This window comes from Arachis ipaensis, chromosome B03 (assembly GCF_000816755.2).
Source record: "Arachis ipaensis cultivar K30076 chromosome B03, Araip1.1, whole genome shotgun sequence".
Taxonomy (NCBI): domain Eukaryota; kingdom Viridiplantae; phylum Streptophyta; class Magnoliopsida; order Fabales; family Fabaceae; genus Arachis; species Arachis ipaensis.
Genome location: NC_029787.2, coordinates 33539051 through 33561069, shown reverse-complemented (window position 1 = coordinate 33561069; position 22019 = coordinate 33539051). Strand labels below are relative to the sequence as shown.

General features: G+C 34.4%; 1 protein-coding gene, 2 long non-coding RNA genes and 1 pseudogene across 4 annotated transcripts in view; 3 read left to right on the top strand and 1 right to left on the bottom strand.

Annotated features, from left to right (window-relative positions):
* Positions 1-3163, top strand: part of LOC110270092 — a 5507-nt gene extending 2344 nt beyond the window's left edge. Inside the window, exons 2-4 of the long non-coding RNA XR_002359151.1 lie at positions 2293-2531; positions 2690-2832; positions 2970-3163. This is a non-coding gene — a long non-coding RNA (uncharacterized LOC110270092). The remainder of the gene's footprint in view (positions 1-2292; positions 2532-2689; positions 2833-2969) is intronic.
* LOC107630189 lies at positions 6844-14292 on the bottom strand. Of its 2 annotated transcripts, XR_002359150.1 has the most exons (9): positions 13377-13825; positions 10477-11006; positions 9136-9260; positions 8619-8761; positions 8289-8357; positions 8140-8185; positions 7474-7753; positions 7295-7394; positions 6844-7133 (listed from the first exon to the last, which is right to left on the bottom strand). It is a non-coding gene; the product is annotated as an uncharacterized LOC107630189 (long non-coding RNA). The 2 variants fall into 2 exon arrangements; XR_001618176.2 differs by lacking the exons at positions 10477-11006; positions 13377-13825 and adding an exon at positions 14122-14292.
* On the top strand, positions 16333-17381 carry LOC107630188 (annotated as a pseudogene).
* Positions 20434-21261, top strand: LOC107632877. The gene has a single exon (XM_016336515.1). It carries the CDS (start codon positions 20434-20436, stop codon positions 21259-21261), a length of 828 nt encoding a protein of 275 aa, XP_016192001.1.

Genomic DNA, 22019 nt, shown 5'->3' with positions numbered 1-22019 from the left:
TTCCAGCCATTACAACTATCGCGGCAACTTTTGCACTGGTGTGGCACCAACTACCCAGCTACCTCCCTACATGGTGAAGAAGATGATAATATTCAAATCATCCCTCCTCCTCCCTTAATGGCTGATGTGGCACAATTCTACAACGAAGATGGGAGCTTGAGAGCCCCCAATTCGGACATTGAAACCACTTCCCTTCAAGGTTACTGGCCATTTGTATTCCTTTTTAGGGCCTTTTTCTACTCAAGAACAAGTTGAGTCAATCTCTTCTTTCTTTCCATCTCCCCCTGAGCATCTACCTCTAATTTTTTGCAAAAACGTTAGGGCTTATTATTTCGCTAGTCGGGTCTTTTGGACTGCCTCTCCAAAGGAATCCAGTTCCCTTATTTCGACTTAGATGTTGAGGTTGGCCCCGACCTACAAACCTACATGAAAATCACTAGGGATTGTTTATGCTCTAAAACTAGCTACCTTTAACCTCTCTTATACTGCACCCCTCTTACGAGCTAGTTTATACTTTTGGTACCCTGCTATCAATAACTTCCATTTTCCTTATGGAATGATGGGACCAACTTTGCTGGAAGTTTCTGCTTTGACTGGCATAGCCTCCGACGAAGAATGTATGTCATGGGCTACAGAATATCCCGATGATATTTTCGACATCAATTTTGACTCGACTTTTGTGTCGGGCTTTATTCAGAACAATATGGGATTCGAGGGTGATCCCGTGACTGATAGTGAACATGTGGCCTTTATGCTTTTATGGCTTAATGCCTTTGTCTTTTGTCCCAAATCTATTCAAATTCAAAAGAACAATTATCCACCACCTTTTCTGCTTGTCCCTCATCGAGAAACACCTCTTTTTTGGTTTCCAGCTCAACTTTCGAAACTTCCTCTAGGAACGTTGAAAATGTAATTCCTCGAGTAGTTTGGAGCATTGTTTTGTGCCCATTTGTTATTTAACACACTAGAGGGATGGAATCTAGTTTGATTTGACATCTCTTGGGATTTCTAATCAATTGTGATAATAGTACGCATCTGCTGTTTGACAGGAGCAGCAGAAGAGTATCGACTCTTACCCCCTGCTTTACTTGGCCTTGCCTCATGTCTTCTTGATAAACCCGCTCTCTACTCTTTTTGTAAGAGTCGAAAGCCTTGGCACCTGATGCATCGAACAAAGCGCGGCATCGAGGGCATATAGCAATGTTCCCTTCTTCTTCCTTTTGCCTTAGCAAAAAATCCAACAAGTCCTCTCCTACGGTCTTTCTGCTTTGAATATGTCGAGTTTGAACTGATCATCTTTTTCCATAGGCTCGACAGAAGCCATGTTAATCGAGAAAGTTATTTTCTTTGTTTCAAGAAAGTTTAATGTGACCTGGAAAAGATCAGAGTCCACTTTCATCTCAAGTTTCTCTGCAAACTTTAGTTGACCATCTTCAATAGCCTTCTGTATCAAGTCTCTAAAACGTACACAATTATTAGTATAACATCCATAGGCTTGATGAAATTTACAAAAAATTTTATTTCTAATTTTATAAACAAATGGCATTCTCACTACAAGAAAATGGAGCATTTGTAACAAAAAATTTGTATCAAATTTTAAATTGTTACAAATTATGCTTTTTTCGTAACAATAATTAGTTATTGTTACAAAATATTAAAAAATTTGTTACAAAACATTTCAATATTTTAAAATGAAATTTGTTAGTAGGCTATATTGTGAAAAGAAAAATGCTGCTTGCTCAATCTATTTTAGATCTAGAAAGCTTGTTGGATTAGCCTTTGTATCTAAAATAAGAACAGTTAAAACCTTTATGGTTACTTGTTTATTCATGTCTATATCCAGATACTAGTAAAATATCATATGTTCAATTTCATTTAGGGCATTTGTTTTGTTCCCAAATTCACAATAATAAAAATATTTGATTTGTTGGACAAATATATTCAAGAAATGATTAACTAGATCAGAGAAATGGTCTTCTATAGAAAATTTTTATAATAATTTTTGTTTTTTTAATAAATAATTGTATAAGCTATGAGATAGTTTTGTATGATTAATTTTTATATTTAACCCTAGAAATTATAATAATTAACCTTATCTCCTAATAGCATTTGGCAAAGTAATTAACGATTTTTAATTATCAACTTCACATAAACACATCTATATTTGAACTTATCCTAATGTTATTGGCACTAAAACTACTTTGACTTCTTGTATTAGCTAGTGATTGCAATACTATATTTGGAACACTTGAATCATTTCCATTATTAATTATATATGTGCAAATTTTGTAGGAGGTTCTTATCATAAGTCACAACAATTCTCTCTCTCGATACAAGGAATGGCTGGTGTTGTTGGAAAGCTTGAGGCAGAAATTGAGGTGAAGTCAAAAATAGACAAGTTCTGGAGTGCTATCAGGAATTTTGCAACCATATTCCCTAAGGCCTCACCATCTCAATACAAAAGCATTTAGATTATTCAGGGTGATGGCAAGGCTCCTGGCTTCTGGCTCCTAGCAATTGCCTTTGCAAACGTACAAACTTGTGTCTTGAAATTATTATATTGTGCTTTATTTATAAATATTTTGGTAAATCCAAATGTCTGTCTACAAATTTGGTTTTATTTTGGATAAGTGATAATATGGTGTTTATGTTCCTAATACAATTCATTTTTTCTCTCTTTAATTTGCAGACATCTTCTTTCTTTCTTCACATTTTTAAGGTCCAGCTTTCAGATAAACGGATACACATTGGAGGGAAGCAACCCTCTGCTTTGTCCCTAGCTGTTTTCTGATTTATTAAGAAAGAATATTTCAAGTTGTTAGACGTGATCAGGTAAACAGTCTTGAAGTCTTTAATTTGGTGTTATATTTTTTGGTGTTAGGAAAATTATGGATAAACGTTAATGAAAAAATTATAATTAGTGTTATATCTTGTTTCTAATTTTTTGTTTCGATTTTTTTCGTTTACAGGAGTGCTAAAATGGTGACAACATACTACCTAAAGGACTCAAGAATATTTTGATTCATAGAGACATTAATCTATGTTAGACTTTTAACTTTTGGTTGAACTAGTGTAAAAAATATAACTTGTAGAACTAATCAATGTAGACACTAATGTTATTTTATTTTAAAATAATTTGAGTTAAATGAAGCATGTTTGAATTATCTATGTTTTTACATATTATATAAATGTCGACTTGCTCAGTAAAGTAATTAATATATTAGTTAATTAAAAAGATAATTTGGTAAATTATGCATGCAATTTCTATTAAAAAATTGTTATAAAATAAATATTGTACTTTTGTAACTAAAGAAAAAAAGTTACAAAATCAAGTTATATTTTGTAACAAAATTTACGATAGGAAAAAATATTTTGTTACCAAAAATATTTTGAAGATCAAAATTTGTTATCACTTTTGTAACGAATTTCGGTTTTTGTATCAAAAAAATTTGTTACAAAATATTACTTTGAATTGTAACAGATCCATTTTTTGTTACAAAAACTTTTTGTAATGAAACATACTGCAACGGCTCTTTTTTTGTTACAAATTCCTTTTTGTTTCAAAATTTTGATTTTTTGTAACAATATTTTTTATTACAAATATTGCTTTTTCTTGTAGATCTCTTTCCTTCAAGTAGTACAAGCTGTTTATCCTTCAATAACATGTAAAAAATTTGTTCACCTTTTGTCAAATTGAAAGAGTAACTTCTTTCTCTTGACAAAGGAGTTTTGTCTGTTGCTGAATTAAGAGATCGACACACATATGGAGGTCCATCTTTTAATTTTGCAGCAAAGGCAAATTCATTGTTTGACTCTTCCTCGCTCATACAGTTGACATAATTCACCTTCTTATTAAAGAAAGATTTTCTTTTACTTGACTCAAGTTCCTATTTTTTTATTTAATTTTTCAATTTGTTGTACTTTATCAGCTAACTGAGCCAAGTCTTAAAATTGTTGATTTACTAATTTTTTTTAATATTAAAGTCGAGACTATTTATGGCCATCTTGACTACTTCAGGTTTAGGAATAGGAGTGAAATATTTGTTTCTCATATTCTTGAATCGTATCAAGTAGTTGTTGATTGACTCCGCTTTTCTCTCTTTACTGTGAATAAGTCAAACAAAGTTACTTTCATTTCACCTCTAAAGAATTGAATATGAAAACTTCTCTTTAACTGAGCCCAACTATGGATCAAGTTAGGTTGCAAGTTTAAAAACCAAGTGAAGACATTTTTTGTTAGAGAATAGGGAAGTATCTCATTTTCAAATACTCATTGTTAGCTAGCTCACCTATCTCGACTATATGTCGAGCTATATGCTCGACCATCGATTCCTCGCTTTCCCCTGCAAATTTAGTGAGTGATTTGGGAGTTTTGACTCCCTTAGAGAGTTTAGCTTGCAAAACATAGTCTGAAAATGGAGATATAAAATAAGGTTGATTTGTCACCCCTATATTTAACCTTGCTTTATTCAGAGTTATATTTTGACCATAGGTTTGAGCAGCATTGTTTACTCTTACTTCATTCAAAATTCTATTTGAATCATCTCCTCTATTTAACATTACAGAGGATTATTAGTAAGCATTCCACCTATTGATGGTACAAACGATCGATTGATTACTCCTACAACATCATTGACACGTCGAGCTATATGCTCTATTCTTACATTATTATTTTTCATTATGGGATTTAAAATTGTAGCCATCTGCTGTGTAAGCATATTGACTAAGTCGTGATGATTATTCTCAATTTGTTGTCTAAACACAGGCAAGGATTTAACCATGTTAGGAGACGTTGTTCTGACAGAAACTTGCCTCGACATTTCTGAAAATATGAAGCCACGTCCTCTACTAGCTGGAAACTTTACTAGGGTTGCCCCTGTACCTTGTGTCAAACCGACATTTGGCATTACCACGTTAGGTTGCAAGGACATAGGCACTGACACTAAATATGGGGGATTGCTCATCAAATATTGACAAGCATTATAATTTTCCACATTAGGATTATAGTGAGTCGGTATAGCTACTGGAGGGTAACCTGCATGAGGTATCAAGTTATACAAGAGATTATTCCTTGTATTGGTCGTACCTCCCATAAATCCCATGTTAGGATTTTCTATTGGTGGAGAGTAATTTGGAGGCAATCCATATGGAGGTCATGTACTGGACACAGTTGAAGGGACTTCCTCTGTGATCGCAGGGTCCTCCGACTTGATGGGCTAGCCTCTGCCTCTGAACCTCTTGTGTTTTCACCATTTTCATTATTTGACATATCCGTCGAAGTAGAGGCTCTATCAGACATTTTTAATTTGTTACTGCGTAATTGCATGCAAAATTTGACATGTTACTTAACCCAGAGTCTAAAGGTGGCAAACACCCGCCGGGTTGGCTTGCGTAACTCACCAAAAAAGGCGGGCCGGGTTGAAAATTTAAAACCTTCATAATTGAAAAGCCTAACTAACCTACACTGCCTAGCTAATCCACGGGATTTGGCGGCTTTCAGCAGGGCGGGACGGGCTTCTTCGGTGGGCCCGTCATTTTTTTTATAATTGAAGATGATAATTGAAGATGTTCTAAGTTATAATTTGGATTATGTTCTATGTTTGATTGATTAGAGTCTTGAAGATGTTTATTTATATATTTTGGACAATGTTTGTTTTATTTTTTTACAATGTTAGTTTTATTATTTTGTTTCAAAAAATTGGTTGATGATTATATTTGTTACATATTTAGAATTATAAATATTTTAATGTTTGTGAATTTAGAAATTATAATTTTTTTATATCTTTAGAAATTAATTATAAATTTATTGAAATAGTTATAAAGTTATATATATTATTTAATATTTAATAGTTTATTAATAAAAAAATAATTAAAAAAAGAATTGACGGGCTTAGCCCTCCAACCCGCCATTAGGCGGGGCAGGGCGGGGTGGGCTTTTGGTGGAGCGGGGCGAGCTAGCCTGTTTGCCACCCCTACTAGAGTCCCACCAGGCATGCCAAATTATTTCACTTGCTTTTGGCAACCTCGACAGAATATTGGATCAAGCTTGTATCAAGATCTCAGTTTAGAGAGTAGATATGACTCATTTGAAAAAGAGTAGGCTCGACTCGAAAATTAGTTAGTGTTTGTGTCGAAACAAACCGTGTCAACATACTTGTGACAAATTGTAACAAATAAAGTAAGTATGTAAAATAAATGAAAGCTTTAATTAAATGGCAGAGTATAATTGAAATTTAAAAGAAAGCAAATACTTAAAGAGAGGAAGAAAAAATGCTCAAAGGAAAGTAAAATAAAATAAATTAACAGAAAAAAAAGAAAGAACAAAAAGAATAAAAGAAAGAAAAACACAAAAGAAATAAATTAAATTAAAAGTGGACTGCAGACACTCATATATACTTCACAACTAGAAAATGGATTAATACACATAGATTTACAGATAGATTGTCTTTATTACAGACAAATTTTTGGTTACTGACGGATTTTGTCCCTCTGTAAAGGCCTTGTCGAAAACTATTTACCGACGAATTTTTTTCCGACGGATTTTCCCTCGGTAAATTCTCCCATTCATTTCCTTGAAGCGTCGAACTTTTTGATGGATTTTTTGTCGGTAATTACAGACAAATTTTCCGATAGATTTTCTGTCTATAATTACAGACAGATTTTTCGTCTGTAATTTGAACCTTGGAAAATCATCCCACACTCTGAATACAGACAAAAAATCCGTCTGTAAATCTGTCAGTAAGGTAAAATAGAATTTTTTAAAATTTTTTCATTGCAAAATAAATACTTTATATTTGTTTTCGAAATTTACTCTATGTAAATTGAAAAAAAGAAAGCCAAAAATCACATAGATAAACATAATATTCATAGATAAACATAATATTCATTACACGATACCTATAAAATTGGATGTTATTTTTCAACACCATTATCCAATATCTCACTGTCTCAATAAAAAGATACCCCACAAAAATAAGATGACCATCCCAATATTACATGGATCTCCTTCATTAACTGATGTCACAAATTACACTTAGCACATAAAGATGGGATAATCTAAAATATTAATGGATAACCAAGTTGCATTGGCAACATCAAGCTCCACATTAAAAGTTGATCTTGGCATCTTCTGACTGAAATAGAATTAAAACCCGAATTGGTTAAATCAACTATAAAACTAATGTGTTAAAAAGAATCAAGTAGAACCCGATCTTGGCATCTTAAATTTATCCTTTATTCAATCATTAATCAACATTATATAATACAAGTGTAGTGAACTAAAGTGAAAGCTTACCTTGTAACCTCAGCACGTCTTTTTGCTTGCTCAGCAATCTCTGAAGTCAGGTTAATATAGAAACGAAATCAATACGGACTTATATCTCTGCATAGCAAACCTAAAAAGATTCAACCAAGATTACAAGTTAGAACACGGTTATCTTGCTAAAACTATTGAAGTAGTAAGCACTACCATACCCTTGCTCTCAGCAGATAGAAGATGCTCCCTTGAAGTAGTAAGCACTACCATATCTAGTTTTTCTACAACTCGTGCAAATTCTTATAAAGGACTCCTTGCCCAATATAGCGGTACCATTCATTATTTCTTGACTTATTTGCAGCCGAAAAGAAAGAATAACCAGACTACAAATGAATTTGTCATATCAGTTGCTCAACAAATGATACCACATGACTCATCACTTGATATTCTGGAATGAAGGCAAGACATCCATAAGAGGATCTCCATAACCAACAGCCTCTATAAATCATAAACAGAAAAACAATAAGAAATTCATCACAACTATGAATATCAAACTGCACCTTAGTCTTGGTGGTTTCAAGTTGCAAGTTGCAACTAGGCACTAGGCAGGATGCAGGAAATCATGAATAACAATCAAAAGGACATTGGAGAGGTAGATCATAAGCATTAAGTTAGTTAGCAACCCATGAAACTCGTACCCCCAGCAGCAAACTTTTATGCTAATTTACTAATTTATAATGAACCATGTTAATCCTGATTTTGTCATCATTACTTACTGGAGGAAAACTTAAAAGTGTCTTTATTTCAAATCCAGCTGAATCGCATTTCTACTACTACTATCTCAAAAGTCGTATATTATATAACTTAATTCCGGTGGACACTACTTCCATCCTGAAAGAGTAGCTTGAACACCTCTCCAGACACATCTGACTGCAACATTTAAATTTAACCCAAAAAAAGATAAAAAGAAAAAGGTCAGTAGGAAGTAAACATTTCAGAATTACTCACAATTAAATAGGCTAAGAAAAATCACCTTAACAGGAAGTGAAGTGCCAAACTGATCCAGATACCCTATTACTTGGCCTTCTTTAATGTAATCACCCTGTATATTTCAAAATTAAAAAGTAAAACAGAAAGAAAAAAGAAGATATTAGTGCTGAATCAGGAACATGGTGATGAAAGTGATTTGTAATCGTCAAACGAACTTAAATATAGCAAAGCCCCAACTTAGAAATTAAATATAGCAAAAAAAAATGTAAAATAAAATGGATCAAGCTGAAAATATGCCTACCATTAAGGCTGTCAACAGAACAAAAGTCAGAAATCACAATTATGCCTAGCATGCAAAAATCAAGTGAATTACCACATAGAATTCAGCTCAACAAAGATGCACAACTGTATATATTAGGAAATATGAATGTGATTCTCCTATTTTGGACAGTGCAGGAATCTGATAACACATCGACTTGCCTCCTCCAGTAGGCATAAGACAAAAACAATCTCTTCCTGCACCAAAAGAGGGGGTGAGAAGGTAATTGACATTCCATCAAAAAATAAAAATCCTAACTTATCCATTTACTAAATTCAAAGAACATGAGTTCATGATTTCAGATCATTTTTTAGTTTCTTTTCTTTCATATCCAAACCGGTTATCAGAGTAGGACACTGATATAAAACTTCCTTCATGTTCTTTACTTTCTTCTTTCTATATTTGCAACCAAAACATTGTTAAAAGAAAAGTGTCAAGCTAATTTAACCAATCAAACTGAAAAGTGAGACCTATAAAAAAAATGCAGAATTTAATTTCCTATGATTTCTCAGCAACCAAATAGTAACGGAAACCAAAAAATAAAAAAGGAGAGATTTTTGCAAAAATGAACCTGAGAGAACAGCACAGAAGCTTCACCAAAGCTTCCTTGCCGCACAGAGCCTTCATCTTGTTCGCATTGCCGCTTTTTGCGTCCCTCAACGGCAATGCTGCTTTTTTCTGCATTTCAATTCCAACCTGGAGGGTGAAAAAAAAAAAACGAAAACAGAGGATCGATTAATTGATCACTTGAATTTGAAGCAGAATTTGGAAGTTCTGTATCAATAGAGGAACAAAAAGTTCAATGGAAACAGAAGCAACAGTGCAGGTATTCGACCACCAGTCTTCTCTTCTACCCACTAATTGGATAAATATCTTTTAAAAAATTTGGGCTCTTCAAATCTGTGTGAAAGAAAGCATCATTACAACTAGAAAGTAGGATTAGGGCTCTTCAAATTGTTAGGAAACCCTTCTAAACAAACCAAAGAATATAATAATTCAAATTCATTGCATCTAAATATAATAAGTTCAATCTGAAGAGTCCGATCATTCTTCATTCAGTGTTTACAGTCACTAGCAGAAGTTCACGTCACTACTATACTGCTGCTAAACTAGAAGGTGCACAACACATCAATCAATGTACAAGGCTAGTTAACATTCTAAAGGCTTTGTTTACTTTCATATAATTATTTCCAGAATATCTTGCTTTCAATGTTAATCATAGACCTGCCACATTATTTTTATAACATTTCCTATTTAAAGAATTTTATAAAGGAAATACAAAATTATACATGGGTTTCTAACTTTAAGGTTTAAACCCTAAATCCTTAATATCAATTATAAACCTCTCACATTATTTGTTTCCTGCTTATATGATTTTGTAAATGTAAAAAAAAAAAAACTAAAACATATCCTAAGTTTCAACTAACTATCAAGACTAATCCCGAAACTCTAAAAATTAATTACGAAATACGAATCTGTCACCTAAGTTGTTTCCTGTTTATAGGATTTTGTAAAGGAAATATAAAACCAAGCAAACCCTAAGCTTTTAACTGTCAGGACTCCGCGACCATGACAAACTTGCTCATGCATTGGAATGAAATACAGAATGAAACACAACGCAAAACACTCTCCACCCTTAAAAACAATATTAATAACTATAATGATAATGCTAACTAAAGCAAAAGCAAAAATACCATCACAGCAACACAAAGGCTGTGCTTATCACTATGTTCTTATCACTTTTCAGTTTTATGATATTCCAAGTGTTAAAGCAAAACCAAAAGCAGCCAAAGTGAGGTTCAATCAATTGAAAATGAAAAATACCACAACTATAAACAATTAATTAGAACAAAAAAGAAGTCATAAAAACTAGTACAGCTACTACGAGAACATGGTTGAAAGAGTTAAATACCATCCATGGCCTGAGCCACTGATTCAAAATCCATGAAAGTTCTAGTTGCTCTGTTCGGAGAGGTCTGCATTAGAATAATCGTGTGGCAATTAGCAAACTCTGTGTCCAGTAATAAAAAGGAACAAAGAGGCTTTTACATCACGCAGATTCAAAGATTTGTAGGCAAAGGCAGCATCTTTAGCGAACTTTGTGTTCCCTACAGGAACAAGCCTGCAGACAAAAAGTGAAGTAAGCAAGGTTTCTAATGTCCATTCCTAATTCCTTTCAACCAAGTTAATGAAGAATGGAAAGACATACGTATCAGATGAATTCTAATTGAAATATTGAATAATGCAAACAAGTTTAAAATATTCATAAGAAAAACCAAATAATTAACATTTTCTCCCACTTCATCCTCACACAGTTTTTGAGATAACAGGAGATTTATTCTAAAATCTACCTATGATTGTTAATTCTGAGATTTTGAAGATTGCATTAACCTAGCAAAATTGGTTGAAATCTCAGAGGTTCAAATTAAAATTTAGTATGGCCTATTGATGACATGTCATCATGTCATGTTTTTCTATGCCTTTTTCCTTTATTTTCAATAGGTTTTATGCACTTTCTTGAGCCATAAGCAAGCCAAGTGGGTAGATTTTTATGCTTCCTTTGATTTAATCAACCATGTATGAATTCATGCTATTTCATGAGGTTTTATGCTAAAATTGTCACATATTATGAAAGAATGAATATCTCATGATTTTGAGCATAGCTTTGATGTGTTTGGTTGATTAATGATAGGTGAAGAAGGCTTGGAGAAAGGGTGAAGCAAGAAGGAATGGCTAGGAGTAAAGAGAGGACAATGGAATAAGTTGAACCAGGAAGCAAAATCTTTTGGGTGAAAAGTTAGCCTTTTTGTTTTTAAATCTTGGGTGGAGAATTGAAGGTGTTCTGTTTCATTCTCTCTCTGAGATTTCTCTTTGTTTTTCTTGCTGCTTTTAATTCACTGCACTTCAAAATTTCAATTCTGTTTTGATTCCCAGCATCCAATTTCCTTTATTCGTCCTGCAATTTAAATTTCTAGTTGCGTGATCTATTGCTCTTTTTAATTTCCAACACCCCAGCCCCTTTACTTTTCATGCAATTTACTTCTCTTGCAATTTAAGTTTCAGCTATTTTACTTTCTTGTTCTTTAAGTTTTCTGCCCATTTACTTTCTGCATCCATGATAGAGCGATTGAAACAAATGTTAGGGGTAAAAGAGGAAGTGGAGGAGCAAGAAAGTGAAGAAGTCATTCCAAACTCAAGTGAGGCAGAGAAGTACATAAAGGAGGAGTTCATGGAACCACCAATACAAAAGGCTCTGGATGAATACAAAACTCCAAAAATCACACAACCACCAAAACATGGATTCAAAGAAGTGAAGGCAATTAACAAAAGCACCAAGAAGAGGATTGTGACCAAACTACCAAGGACAACATTCAAGAGGAGGTCAACCACAAGCAATCCAACCCCTGGACCAATAGCAAGCAAGCTCATTCAAGCCATGTACAAAAGAAAGCTTGCTGAGGAGAGACCAAGACAAGGGGTAATAGCTGAATCTTCTCCTCCTTTGAAGTCATTTCTCTTAACAAATTGGAAGAAGAGGAAGAAAGTAAAGAACAGGTAGACAGTAGGTACATTTCTTTTCCTTGCTTCGTTTAAATTTCAATAAATTGGCATATGGTTACAAAGGACAAAGTTGGCGCCATAAATGTGCATAAGGGAGGCCAACGTTAGGGTCAAAGTTAGACCCCTAACGTTGGCACCAACGTTCATACCAGCAGGCTTTGTGGGCTGCTATGAAAAGTTGGAGCCAAAGTTAGACCCCTAACTTTAGCTCCAACTTTTGGTCCAACTTTTGCAAACTCAACCCGGTTCAATTCGGTTCCTCTCCAAACTCCAAGAGCAATCAACCAAGGCCTTTATCAACCCAATTCCATCAAGAGCAAGGGCCCAAATGATCATCACTCAAAGGCACAAGAAATAGATAAAATAGGAATTTCATTTAATTGTAATTTGTTTTTAATTTCATTTTCATTTCCATTTTGTAAAGCCTATATAAGGCATCTGTTTCATATTTGTGGGGGGGCTGGCTCCAGAAGGGAGCACGAGGATTCAAGAGCTCTCTTTAAATTTTCTTTTCTTTGTTTTTGAATCTTGGGTTGAGAATTGAAGAAATTCTGTTTCAATCTCGCCTTGAGAATTCTCTCTGTTTACTTGTCAGCATAATTTCAGTGAATTGTGATTTGAATCAAAACTCTCTTTACTGCTTTCTTCTCTATTTTCTTCTGCAATTATTCTCTGTTGGATCAAGGAAGGAATTGAGATCTATTTATCAACCCAATTCCATCAAGAGCAAGGGCCCAAATGATCATCACTCAAAGGCACAAGAAATATATAAAATAGGAATTTCATTTAATTGTAATTTGTTTTTAATTTCATTTTCATTTCCATTTTGTAAAGCCTATATAAGGCATCTGTTTCATATTTGTAAGGGAGGCTGGCTCCACTAGGGAGCACTAGAATTTGAGAGCTCTCTCTTTAAGTTTCTTTTCTTTGTTTTTAAATCTTGGGTGGAGAATTGAAGGTGTTCTGTTTCATTCTCTCTCTTTTACTTTCTTGTTCTTTAACTTACTTGCAATTTTACTTTTTGCATCTTTAAGATTCATTGCAATTTACTTTCTGTTGGCTACATTTCACACAATTCACTAAATGTCAGCTTGACTAAACTAATCACCCACTAAAATTGCTTGATCCATCAATCCCTGTGGGATCGACCTCACTCCCGTGAGTTTTTATTACTTGATGCGACCCGGTGCACTTGCCGGTTAGATTTGTGTGTTTTGGGAGAAATTTATTTTTCACCAAAATACTCATCACCTATATTGGTTTCAATATAAAGAGCCCTTTCATAATCATAAGTGTTATGCAATACATCAGACATACTACCATCATTTGATAGTATAAATGGAAATCAAAAGGAATAAAAATTCAAAATATTATAGTTTATGCAAAAAGGAGCACTTTTTAATCACACCAAAAACAATAATCAACAAACAATTATTTGATGCACTAATAACTAGAGTGATCTAACCACTTATCTAACATAGAAAACAAAACAACAAAGGAGTGGCTGCAAGCCTACAACAATATTGGACAACACCGGTCTATATTGAAAGTAACGGCCAGGGAATGAATATAAACATGCTATAGCAATCTGGAGCTGGTTCCTTATATAAGCTTTCGTTTCCAGAAGCTGACCAAAATATCTAAATATTGTGAATCGAATTTATATATGAATTAACTAGTTCACCCAGCATAACAGTAATAGCAGAATCAAAGGATCACGATTTCACAATGCTGAATTCAGAAAACCCTAAGAGTCTTAAAAAACCAAGAACTACTTTTTCTAAGCATTCCAATTATATTTGGCCCTCTTTAACTTCTTATATTTAGCAAATTAGATGGTTTTTCTCGAGATATGTTCAACTATACAAAATTGATAGCAATTAACCACTAATCGGCACTGTTTCAAATCAAATTTTGAGACCAGAGCGACACTGCACAATAATGCGTTTGGAATGAAAAATTAGCGAGAGAAATAAGGGATGGAGTTAGGGCTAACCTGGTTAGTGGAGTGCAAATAGATCAAAAGATTGAAGATCTATGCAACCCTATATATAAAGTGTTTGATTCGATTTGATTCGGTTAGTGGAGAAGCTGGTCTTTGCTGGAGAAGAAGTTACCAACGGAGTCAACTATCATTCCGAGCTTTGCTTCAAGCTTCGCCATTCAACAATAATCCCCGAGTTTCCACCAAGTTCAGATGAGTTTCACGAATCGCTGCAGATGCGACGAGAGCGGCGGCAGAGGGAGCCCGTGCGACGCAAGGGATGACAGAGAGAGATCCTGCGATGCGAGCGGCAGCGACAGCGGCAAAAGAAGCTGGTGCGACGAAGAGAAGAAGCAACTCGGTGACGGAGAGACTCATTTGATGTGTGTGGAGTGTGAATGGATCGAGAGGGTAGGGATAAAATTAGGGTTAATTTAATATTTTCGACGGAAAATTTTAAATTACAGACGGATTTTTCGTCTGTAATAATTTAATAAAACGCAATATTTTTGTCCATTTAATTATAGACGGATCTTTTATTTGTAATCATTTCCCACGAAAAAAAAATTTAATTTTTTCGATAGAATTATCGATGGATTCTCTTTTCCGTCTGTAATTTATGCTAATTCATTTTTTTTGTTTTCTGACAAAAAATTCCTCTCAAATTCCGTCTGTATTTCCGTGGGATAAAATCCGTCAGAAATATCTGTCTGTAATAACTAGTTTTTTAGTAGTACTTGTACTCCGTTGACTTCTGTTGTGTTAGTGTGACTGGAAATTTTGCAGAGTTTGGTGTGATGATGAAGAGTTCATGAAGTCCCCTATTCCTTTTGAACTTCTTCTATTTATAAACCATGAGGATAGGCTTGTAGATCTTTCTCTTACCACGATCTAACTTCCTCTTTTTTCTCAGGCCACAACCTTACCTTGACCATGAAGAATCATGATATTCAAGTGTGCCATCCCACATCTTCTCTTACCTTGGTCTCCAAGTCCCACGTTCTCTCCTCAGTTTGCTCCTCAAAATTCGCACCCCTGTTCTTAACTCAGCTTGAGAATCAAACAAAAGTCTAATTGTACGAGAAAAATAGTAGCTGCTTTTTGGCCTGTTTTTCACCTGTTGAAAATCTTTCGACTTCGATGCTCTTGCATAATCTATTACTAGCTCCAACAAATTCTCATATTATGTATCGTGCTGCTAATTTGAAATTGCTCTAGCTTCGACTCCGATCATTCTCCACACTTGATACTCCATATAATCAGAGTTTTGTTTTCTCATGTCCAGTCCTTACACCGTCGACAAATATTCTAGTCGAATTTCCCAACAAGTTGGAATTTGTACTAACACTCCCATTTGGAGAAATTGATATATGAATGTGATATGTTTTTTCATCTGCCATATATACCAACCAAGTTAAAAAACTAGGGTTATCAAAAGGGTGTGGAACTCATTTAGACTTGGTCCACCTAAATTTACGAGTTATATGAGTTAGTCTGTTTAAATTCACTTTATTTATGGATTGTGATTTTTTAATTCGGATTGTTTATTGCTAGTCTAACGAGTTAAATGAGCTGATCGGTTTAGTTTTTATTTTTTTTAAAAAAAAATTTTGACCAAAAGTCATTTTTTTAATAAAAAAATTAAAACAAAATTTTTTTAGTCGATAAGTTAGATTTTTAAATTGAATAAAAAATATTAAAAAATACTAATTTTTTAAAAAATCATAAAACTAAACGAATTGACTATTTAACCCGTTATTTTTTTGGATTAATCAGACTTAGTCTATTTAATCTAAAAATTTAGATGAACATAATTTTAGAGATAAAAATTTACTTATCTAAATAGATAAATAGAATGATCCAATAAATTCAGTTGATTTTGACGTCCTATTAAAAACAAATTATGAGATATCATTCACTTATTCTTTATCATTTTCTTGGGTGAAAGCTAGATGTCAGAGAGTGGGAAAATTTATCATTTTTTTGGTGAACAATAGTTGATGCTACTGGCTTAGATTCTGTCAAGGTTTATAATCATTTATGGGGAATGACTTCAATGGACCAACTAGAATTTTAGATCTTAATGATCCATTTAGAAAAATATAAAATAAGATTAAATAACCATTTCTAACTATGAAAGATTCAGACGTTGACATTTTTATTCATAAAAGATAGAAATTAAAGTTATACCCATAAAAGATGGATTTTTACATACAAAATTAACCAAATCTTAAAAAATTAAATAAGATTCCTAAATTACCCTTTAATATAACCTAACTCTACCTTTTAATTTTATTTCACACCACTATTCCCCCAATTCCAAACCCTACATTTATCTTTCTTCCCTCTCATCTCATCAATGGCTGAACGCGGCAGCGGAGATCGTGGCAGATTCCAGCATGGCTTCAGAGGCCGCGGTGGTTGGGGCAACAGGGCTGCGATGGGCGTCACAATGGCAGTGGACGCCACAGGGGCGGTGGATGCCGCAAGGAAGAGGAAAATTGGGTTCCAGTGACGAAGTTGGGTCGCCTCATGAAAAGGGGGAAAGATCAGTAGACTCGAACAAATCTACCTCCACTATCTCCCAATCAAGGAGCACCAAATCATTGACACATTGGTTGGTCCTTCTTTGAAGGATGAAGTCATGAAGATCATGCCCGTTCAAAAACAAACACATGCCGGTCAAAAAACCCGTTTCAAGCCTTTCGTCGTTGTCGGTGGCACCAACGGTCACGTCAGACTCGGTGTTAAGTGCAGCAAGGAGATTGCAACTGCCATTTGCAGTGCCATTATATTGGCAAAACTTTTGGTGATTCTTGTGAGAAGAGGTTATTGGGGTAACAAGATTGGAAAGCTACACACCGTTCCCTGCAAGGTCACCAAAAAATGTGGTTCCGTCACTGTCTGTATAGTGCCTGCTCCTCGTGGTTTTGGAATTGTTGCTGTTAGGGTTTCAAGAAGGTCTTGCAATTTGCAGGGATTGATGATGTATTCACTTCTTCTAGAGAATCCACCATTTCTTTGGAAATTTCACACTGATCTACTTGCCAAGCCAACAGCCAAGGCTCTCATCTTGGAGGATGAAAGGGTCGAGCTTAATCTAGCTCTTTGCCATCTGATTATTGTGTCTGTTCAAGATTGGAATTATTACTTGAATAAGTTTTAGAGATTCGATTAAAATTATAGTAGAGGGTAATTTGAAAATTTTATTTAATTTGTTAAGGGTCGGATAATTTTGTCTGCAAAAGTTCATCTTTCATGGGTATAACTTTAATTTTCTTTTTTCATGGGTAAAAATGTTAGTTTTCGAATATTTCATTGTTAGAAATGGCTATTTACTCTATAAAATAATCTTATAAAATGTTTATACTATCCTTTTCTCTATCTTCTCTTCAATTAAACATCTTCCATCATAATGCTTACTGCTACCATTACAAAAATATCAACACCACCATTAATGGTAGCACCAACACTATCTTTGTTCTCTCTTTTTTTGTGAAATTATTCTTCTTGTTATGCATTCAAACTTCGAACCAAATTATTATCTCTCTTTTGTATTTTCGATCTAACACGCTCTTGTGAACTTGGACATCTTCTCCGTTCCGAAACTCTTCTTTAGAGACCCTAAAGCTGGGAGGCAGAAACTGATGTCATGGTTCCCTTCGGCAGCGCTGCGATGCCAGCACCGGAGAGGAAAGAAGCATGTGAGGTACTGCTGATAGGAGGTGATAGTGAGCGGAGGATACTTATGGCGGAGATGCCGAGTTAGTGCTCCGGTGAGGCAGTGAAGCAGGGTAGTGGCGTGGTTCTTTGAATAAAATTCAAGGCAAGGAGATGAACCCAACTTCTAAATAATAACCTGTGCAAAAAAATTTTTTGGCGATGGCATGTTGATGTTTGGAGATTCGTAGAATTAGTTCAAAATTTAAATAGTCATGATTCATAAGAAATCTTAGACCATAAAAAACCATAATATACTTTTCGCATACAAAAAGCTTTCTCATTTATGTTATGCTACTTTAATTCCAACTGATAACTAATTCTTCACAAACAAATAACAATGTGCGGCTAACATTATATAAAAACTAGGCCACGTTGGTTACAATACTCTACATAAATAAGGTGAAAACTCAGGTAAAGTCGACTTCACGTGAAGTTAATATTTAAGAGTTGTTAGATAAAAATTTAGTCAAATCAGTCAACTTATCTAATGACTCTCAGATATTAATTTCATATGAAATTGACTACACCTGAGTTTCCACCTATAAATAAAGCTTTTGAAGATTTTGTAATCATTATTTGATATCCTCTTTAAGTTTTCTTCCTATATTGAAACTGATAAGACCCAATTTGAATTTCATGAAAACACAAGAAAGAAGAGGATAGTCCTTGGTTTTGCATTGTTTTAATTTACTACCATATATTGGGTCTAAATAACTTAATTAAGATTTTAAAAAAAAATTAAAACATAAAAATTTATATTAATAATAGTTAAATAAATTATTTTATATTTAATTTTTTAATTTTAAAAGTACTTATTTTAAAAGAAAATCTAGCTAACAAAGCGAATATTTTTAGTGTGAAAATTACATTAGCGCATGCAAATGAGGTAAATGGTCCATAGACCAAAGTTATCCATTCCTTTGAGCTCTACTTGCTGTGACATTGATGACGGTTCATTTTCAGGAAATTGTGTTAACTCTAATAATTAATTAAATAAAAATATCTGAGCACACCAAAATAATATAGAAATATCAACGTAAGCTGTTTACATGCGTGAACAAGAAGCTGCAGCCGAAAAAGATTGACCATGTTCCTTAACAACTTGATCTGATGTAACTAAATAGTAGAAGACAGCTCTTCTGATATCTATTGTATATTTGTATTGATTGTTGTTAAAACATATTTTCATCTTCTGAGCTAGACAAGCTATATTCATACATGATATGCAAACACCGAAATGAAAGTGTACATGTATCAAAATGGACAATATATATATTCTGTACCGGCATCAAAGGGATTTGCTGATGAACATGAAGATGATGCATTATAGATCAGATTATCACACGTAAGATTACAAATAGGCGGGAATCAGTCACAAAAGTTAGTAAGGATAAACTATTTTGTCTTTTTTAAAAAAAATATAGAAAATTAATTTTTAGTTAATTAATATTAATTAATTTTTTCATTTTATTTTTTATAAAAAACATTTAAAGTTTAAAATTTATAATTTTAAATTTAAGATTATAAGCCATTCGCATATCGCTGCTGCCCAATTATACAAGAAAATTTTAACCCCCAAAATCCAACCGTATCCAACTATAATCATTATTCATTTCGCACTTTCTATTGTGGTTTGAATTTCTACACGCACTGTGAAAAATGCATCCTTGACACATTACATGACAAACTCTAGTTTTTCCCAATACTTGCATGCATATCTTCGATTTATGAGTAATGCTCCATTGTTGTAATAATCGAGCTGACTTAATTCTTTTTCTTCATCAGTATTTGATTTGACCAAATTAAAGAACGAGCAGCGTCTAAAAAATTAAATAGATAAATTACTATTTTTATTCACAAAAATTTAAGACACTATCTTTCCATTACCCTTTATTTCTACTCTCAATTTTCTCTGTCAAGAAACCAACACTTGCTACATATAGCTTCTTGCTGCATCCTTTATGGTATCAAGAGCCACCATTTCATCATTAGATCCACAATGGAAATCACGCTATCAGATTCAACAAAAAAGACCTCACCCATTGCTGAAAACTCAATGAAGACAATTACTCAACTTGGAGATATCTTGCACTTCTTACCATTGAAAGTTTGGGTCTCGAAACCCACCTTGATCCATCAAAGGCTCCAGAACAATTCACATCAGATGCCACCAAGAAAACACTCACTGAATCAGAAGAGTTCAAGAATTGGCGAAAGCGTGATAGAACCCTCACAACCTGGCTGGTAGCTTCGATGACAAACCCCTTCAAGAATAAAATCATTCATCTATCCAAATTTTCTGATGTTTGGAATCAAATAGATGAATACTTCCAAGCTGCCTCCTCTACGTGTGTACAAAGCCTCAAGAGTCAACTACGATCCTGCAAGAAGACTGGTCCAGCAACTGAGTACCTTGCCAAAATTCGCAAAATTGTGGATTCCTTGTTTGCTGTGGGATATGAAGTACCAGAGGATGATCACCTTCAAGCTATCATTGATAGGCTTTCTGAAGATTATGCCGTATATATCTCTTCCGTCACAGCAAAGAGATGATCTTTTCGAGTTGTTGAGGCTGAAGCATTTCTCCTTTCGCATGAAGAGATGCTCGAGCGCTTCAAAAAATCTGACATTGGTATGCCAACTGCTCATTATGTTCAAAATTCTCCATCAGGCTTTGATTACAACCGTGCCACCGCCAATCGACGCGGCCGTGGAGGCAGAAATGGCCGTGGTGGTGGACGTTTTGGCTTCAATAACACCAATTCAAGAGTGCAGTGTCAACTATGTGGAAGATTAGGGCATGTGGTATGGAACTGCTACCACAGATTCGACCATTCGTTCAATCCCAATTCTGGAAATCCCTCTACGACACCTCAAATTCCATACATCAATGCACACCCACCACCTCCCCCTGCGAATTTTCACCAACCAACAGCCTTTCTTACTGCCCCATCCTCATCATTGAGTGATGCATCCTGGCTTGCAGATTCTGGTGCCAGCCACCATCTCACACCAGACCCTTCAAATCTTCTTTCTTCTTTTGCGAGCAACACAGACGCAAATCAAGTCTTTGTAGGTAATGGTACAGGTATTGCCATCAAGAATTCTGGCTCCTTTATCCTTTATGATAAATATACTAATATCTCTTTCTGTTTAAAGAATTTGCTTCATGTCCCTCAAATTACCCAGAATTTGCTAAGTGTGTCCAGGTTTGCAGCTGAAAATGGGGTTTTCTTTGAATTTTGGCTTGATTTTTGTGTTATCCGTGATCAGGCTACCAGGAACTTTCTCCTACAGGGCATAGTTAGAAATGGAGTTTACTCCTTTGACACTCTCAGAGTTCCTAAGCCTAATACTCAGGCCACTGCTTTAAGCTGTAATTCTAATTTCCATCATGATGTTGTTCCTGGTTTAGACAACTTCAATTAAGCTCTTTGTAATTCTAATGTCATCAACAATTCTAATTTCACTGCTTTCAATACTCAATGTAATGTAAATAGTAATATTGTTCTATGGCACAAAAGACTTGGCCATTGTGCCATGAAAACTGTGCTTACCATCATGAATAAATGCTCCATTCCTATTACAAATTTTGTATCTTTTTTACAATATAAGTGTGAAATTTATCCTCTGGCAAAGATGCATAGATTGCATTTTGATCAAACTGAAACTGTGTATAGTGCACCATTGTAGTGTGTTTTTGCTGATCTATGGGGACCATCCCCTGTGACTTCCCGAAATGGTTATAAATATTATGCTTGCTTTGTAGATGGTTTTTCAAAATTTACTGTTATTTTTCTTTTACAGAATAAATCTCAAACTTTATTAGCCTTTCAAAATTACAAGAAACTAATGAAAAAACAAACTAGTCACAACATTAAATCCCTACAAACCGACAAGGGAGGTGAGTTTCTTTCTAAACCCTTTACTAGCTTTCTTGTTACTGAGGGTATCCAACATAGAATGTCATGCCCTTACACACATCACCAACAAGGTAGTGTCGAAAAGAAGCATAGACATATTATAGAAATAGGGCTTTCCCTATTAGCTACAGCATCTCTTCCTATGGAATTTTGGGAAGATGCGTTTATTACATCTATTTACATCATTAATCGATTACCCACTAGTGTGTTGCAAAATAAAAGTCCTTATGAAACTCTATTTCACCATACACCGGATTTCACTTT

Coding starts and splice junctions, on each gene's coding strand:
- LOC107632877 (XM_016336515.1), top strand. CDS start 20,434: ATGCTCGAGCGCTTCAAAAAATCTGACATTGGTATGCCAACTGCTCAT.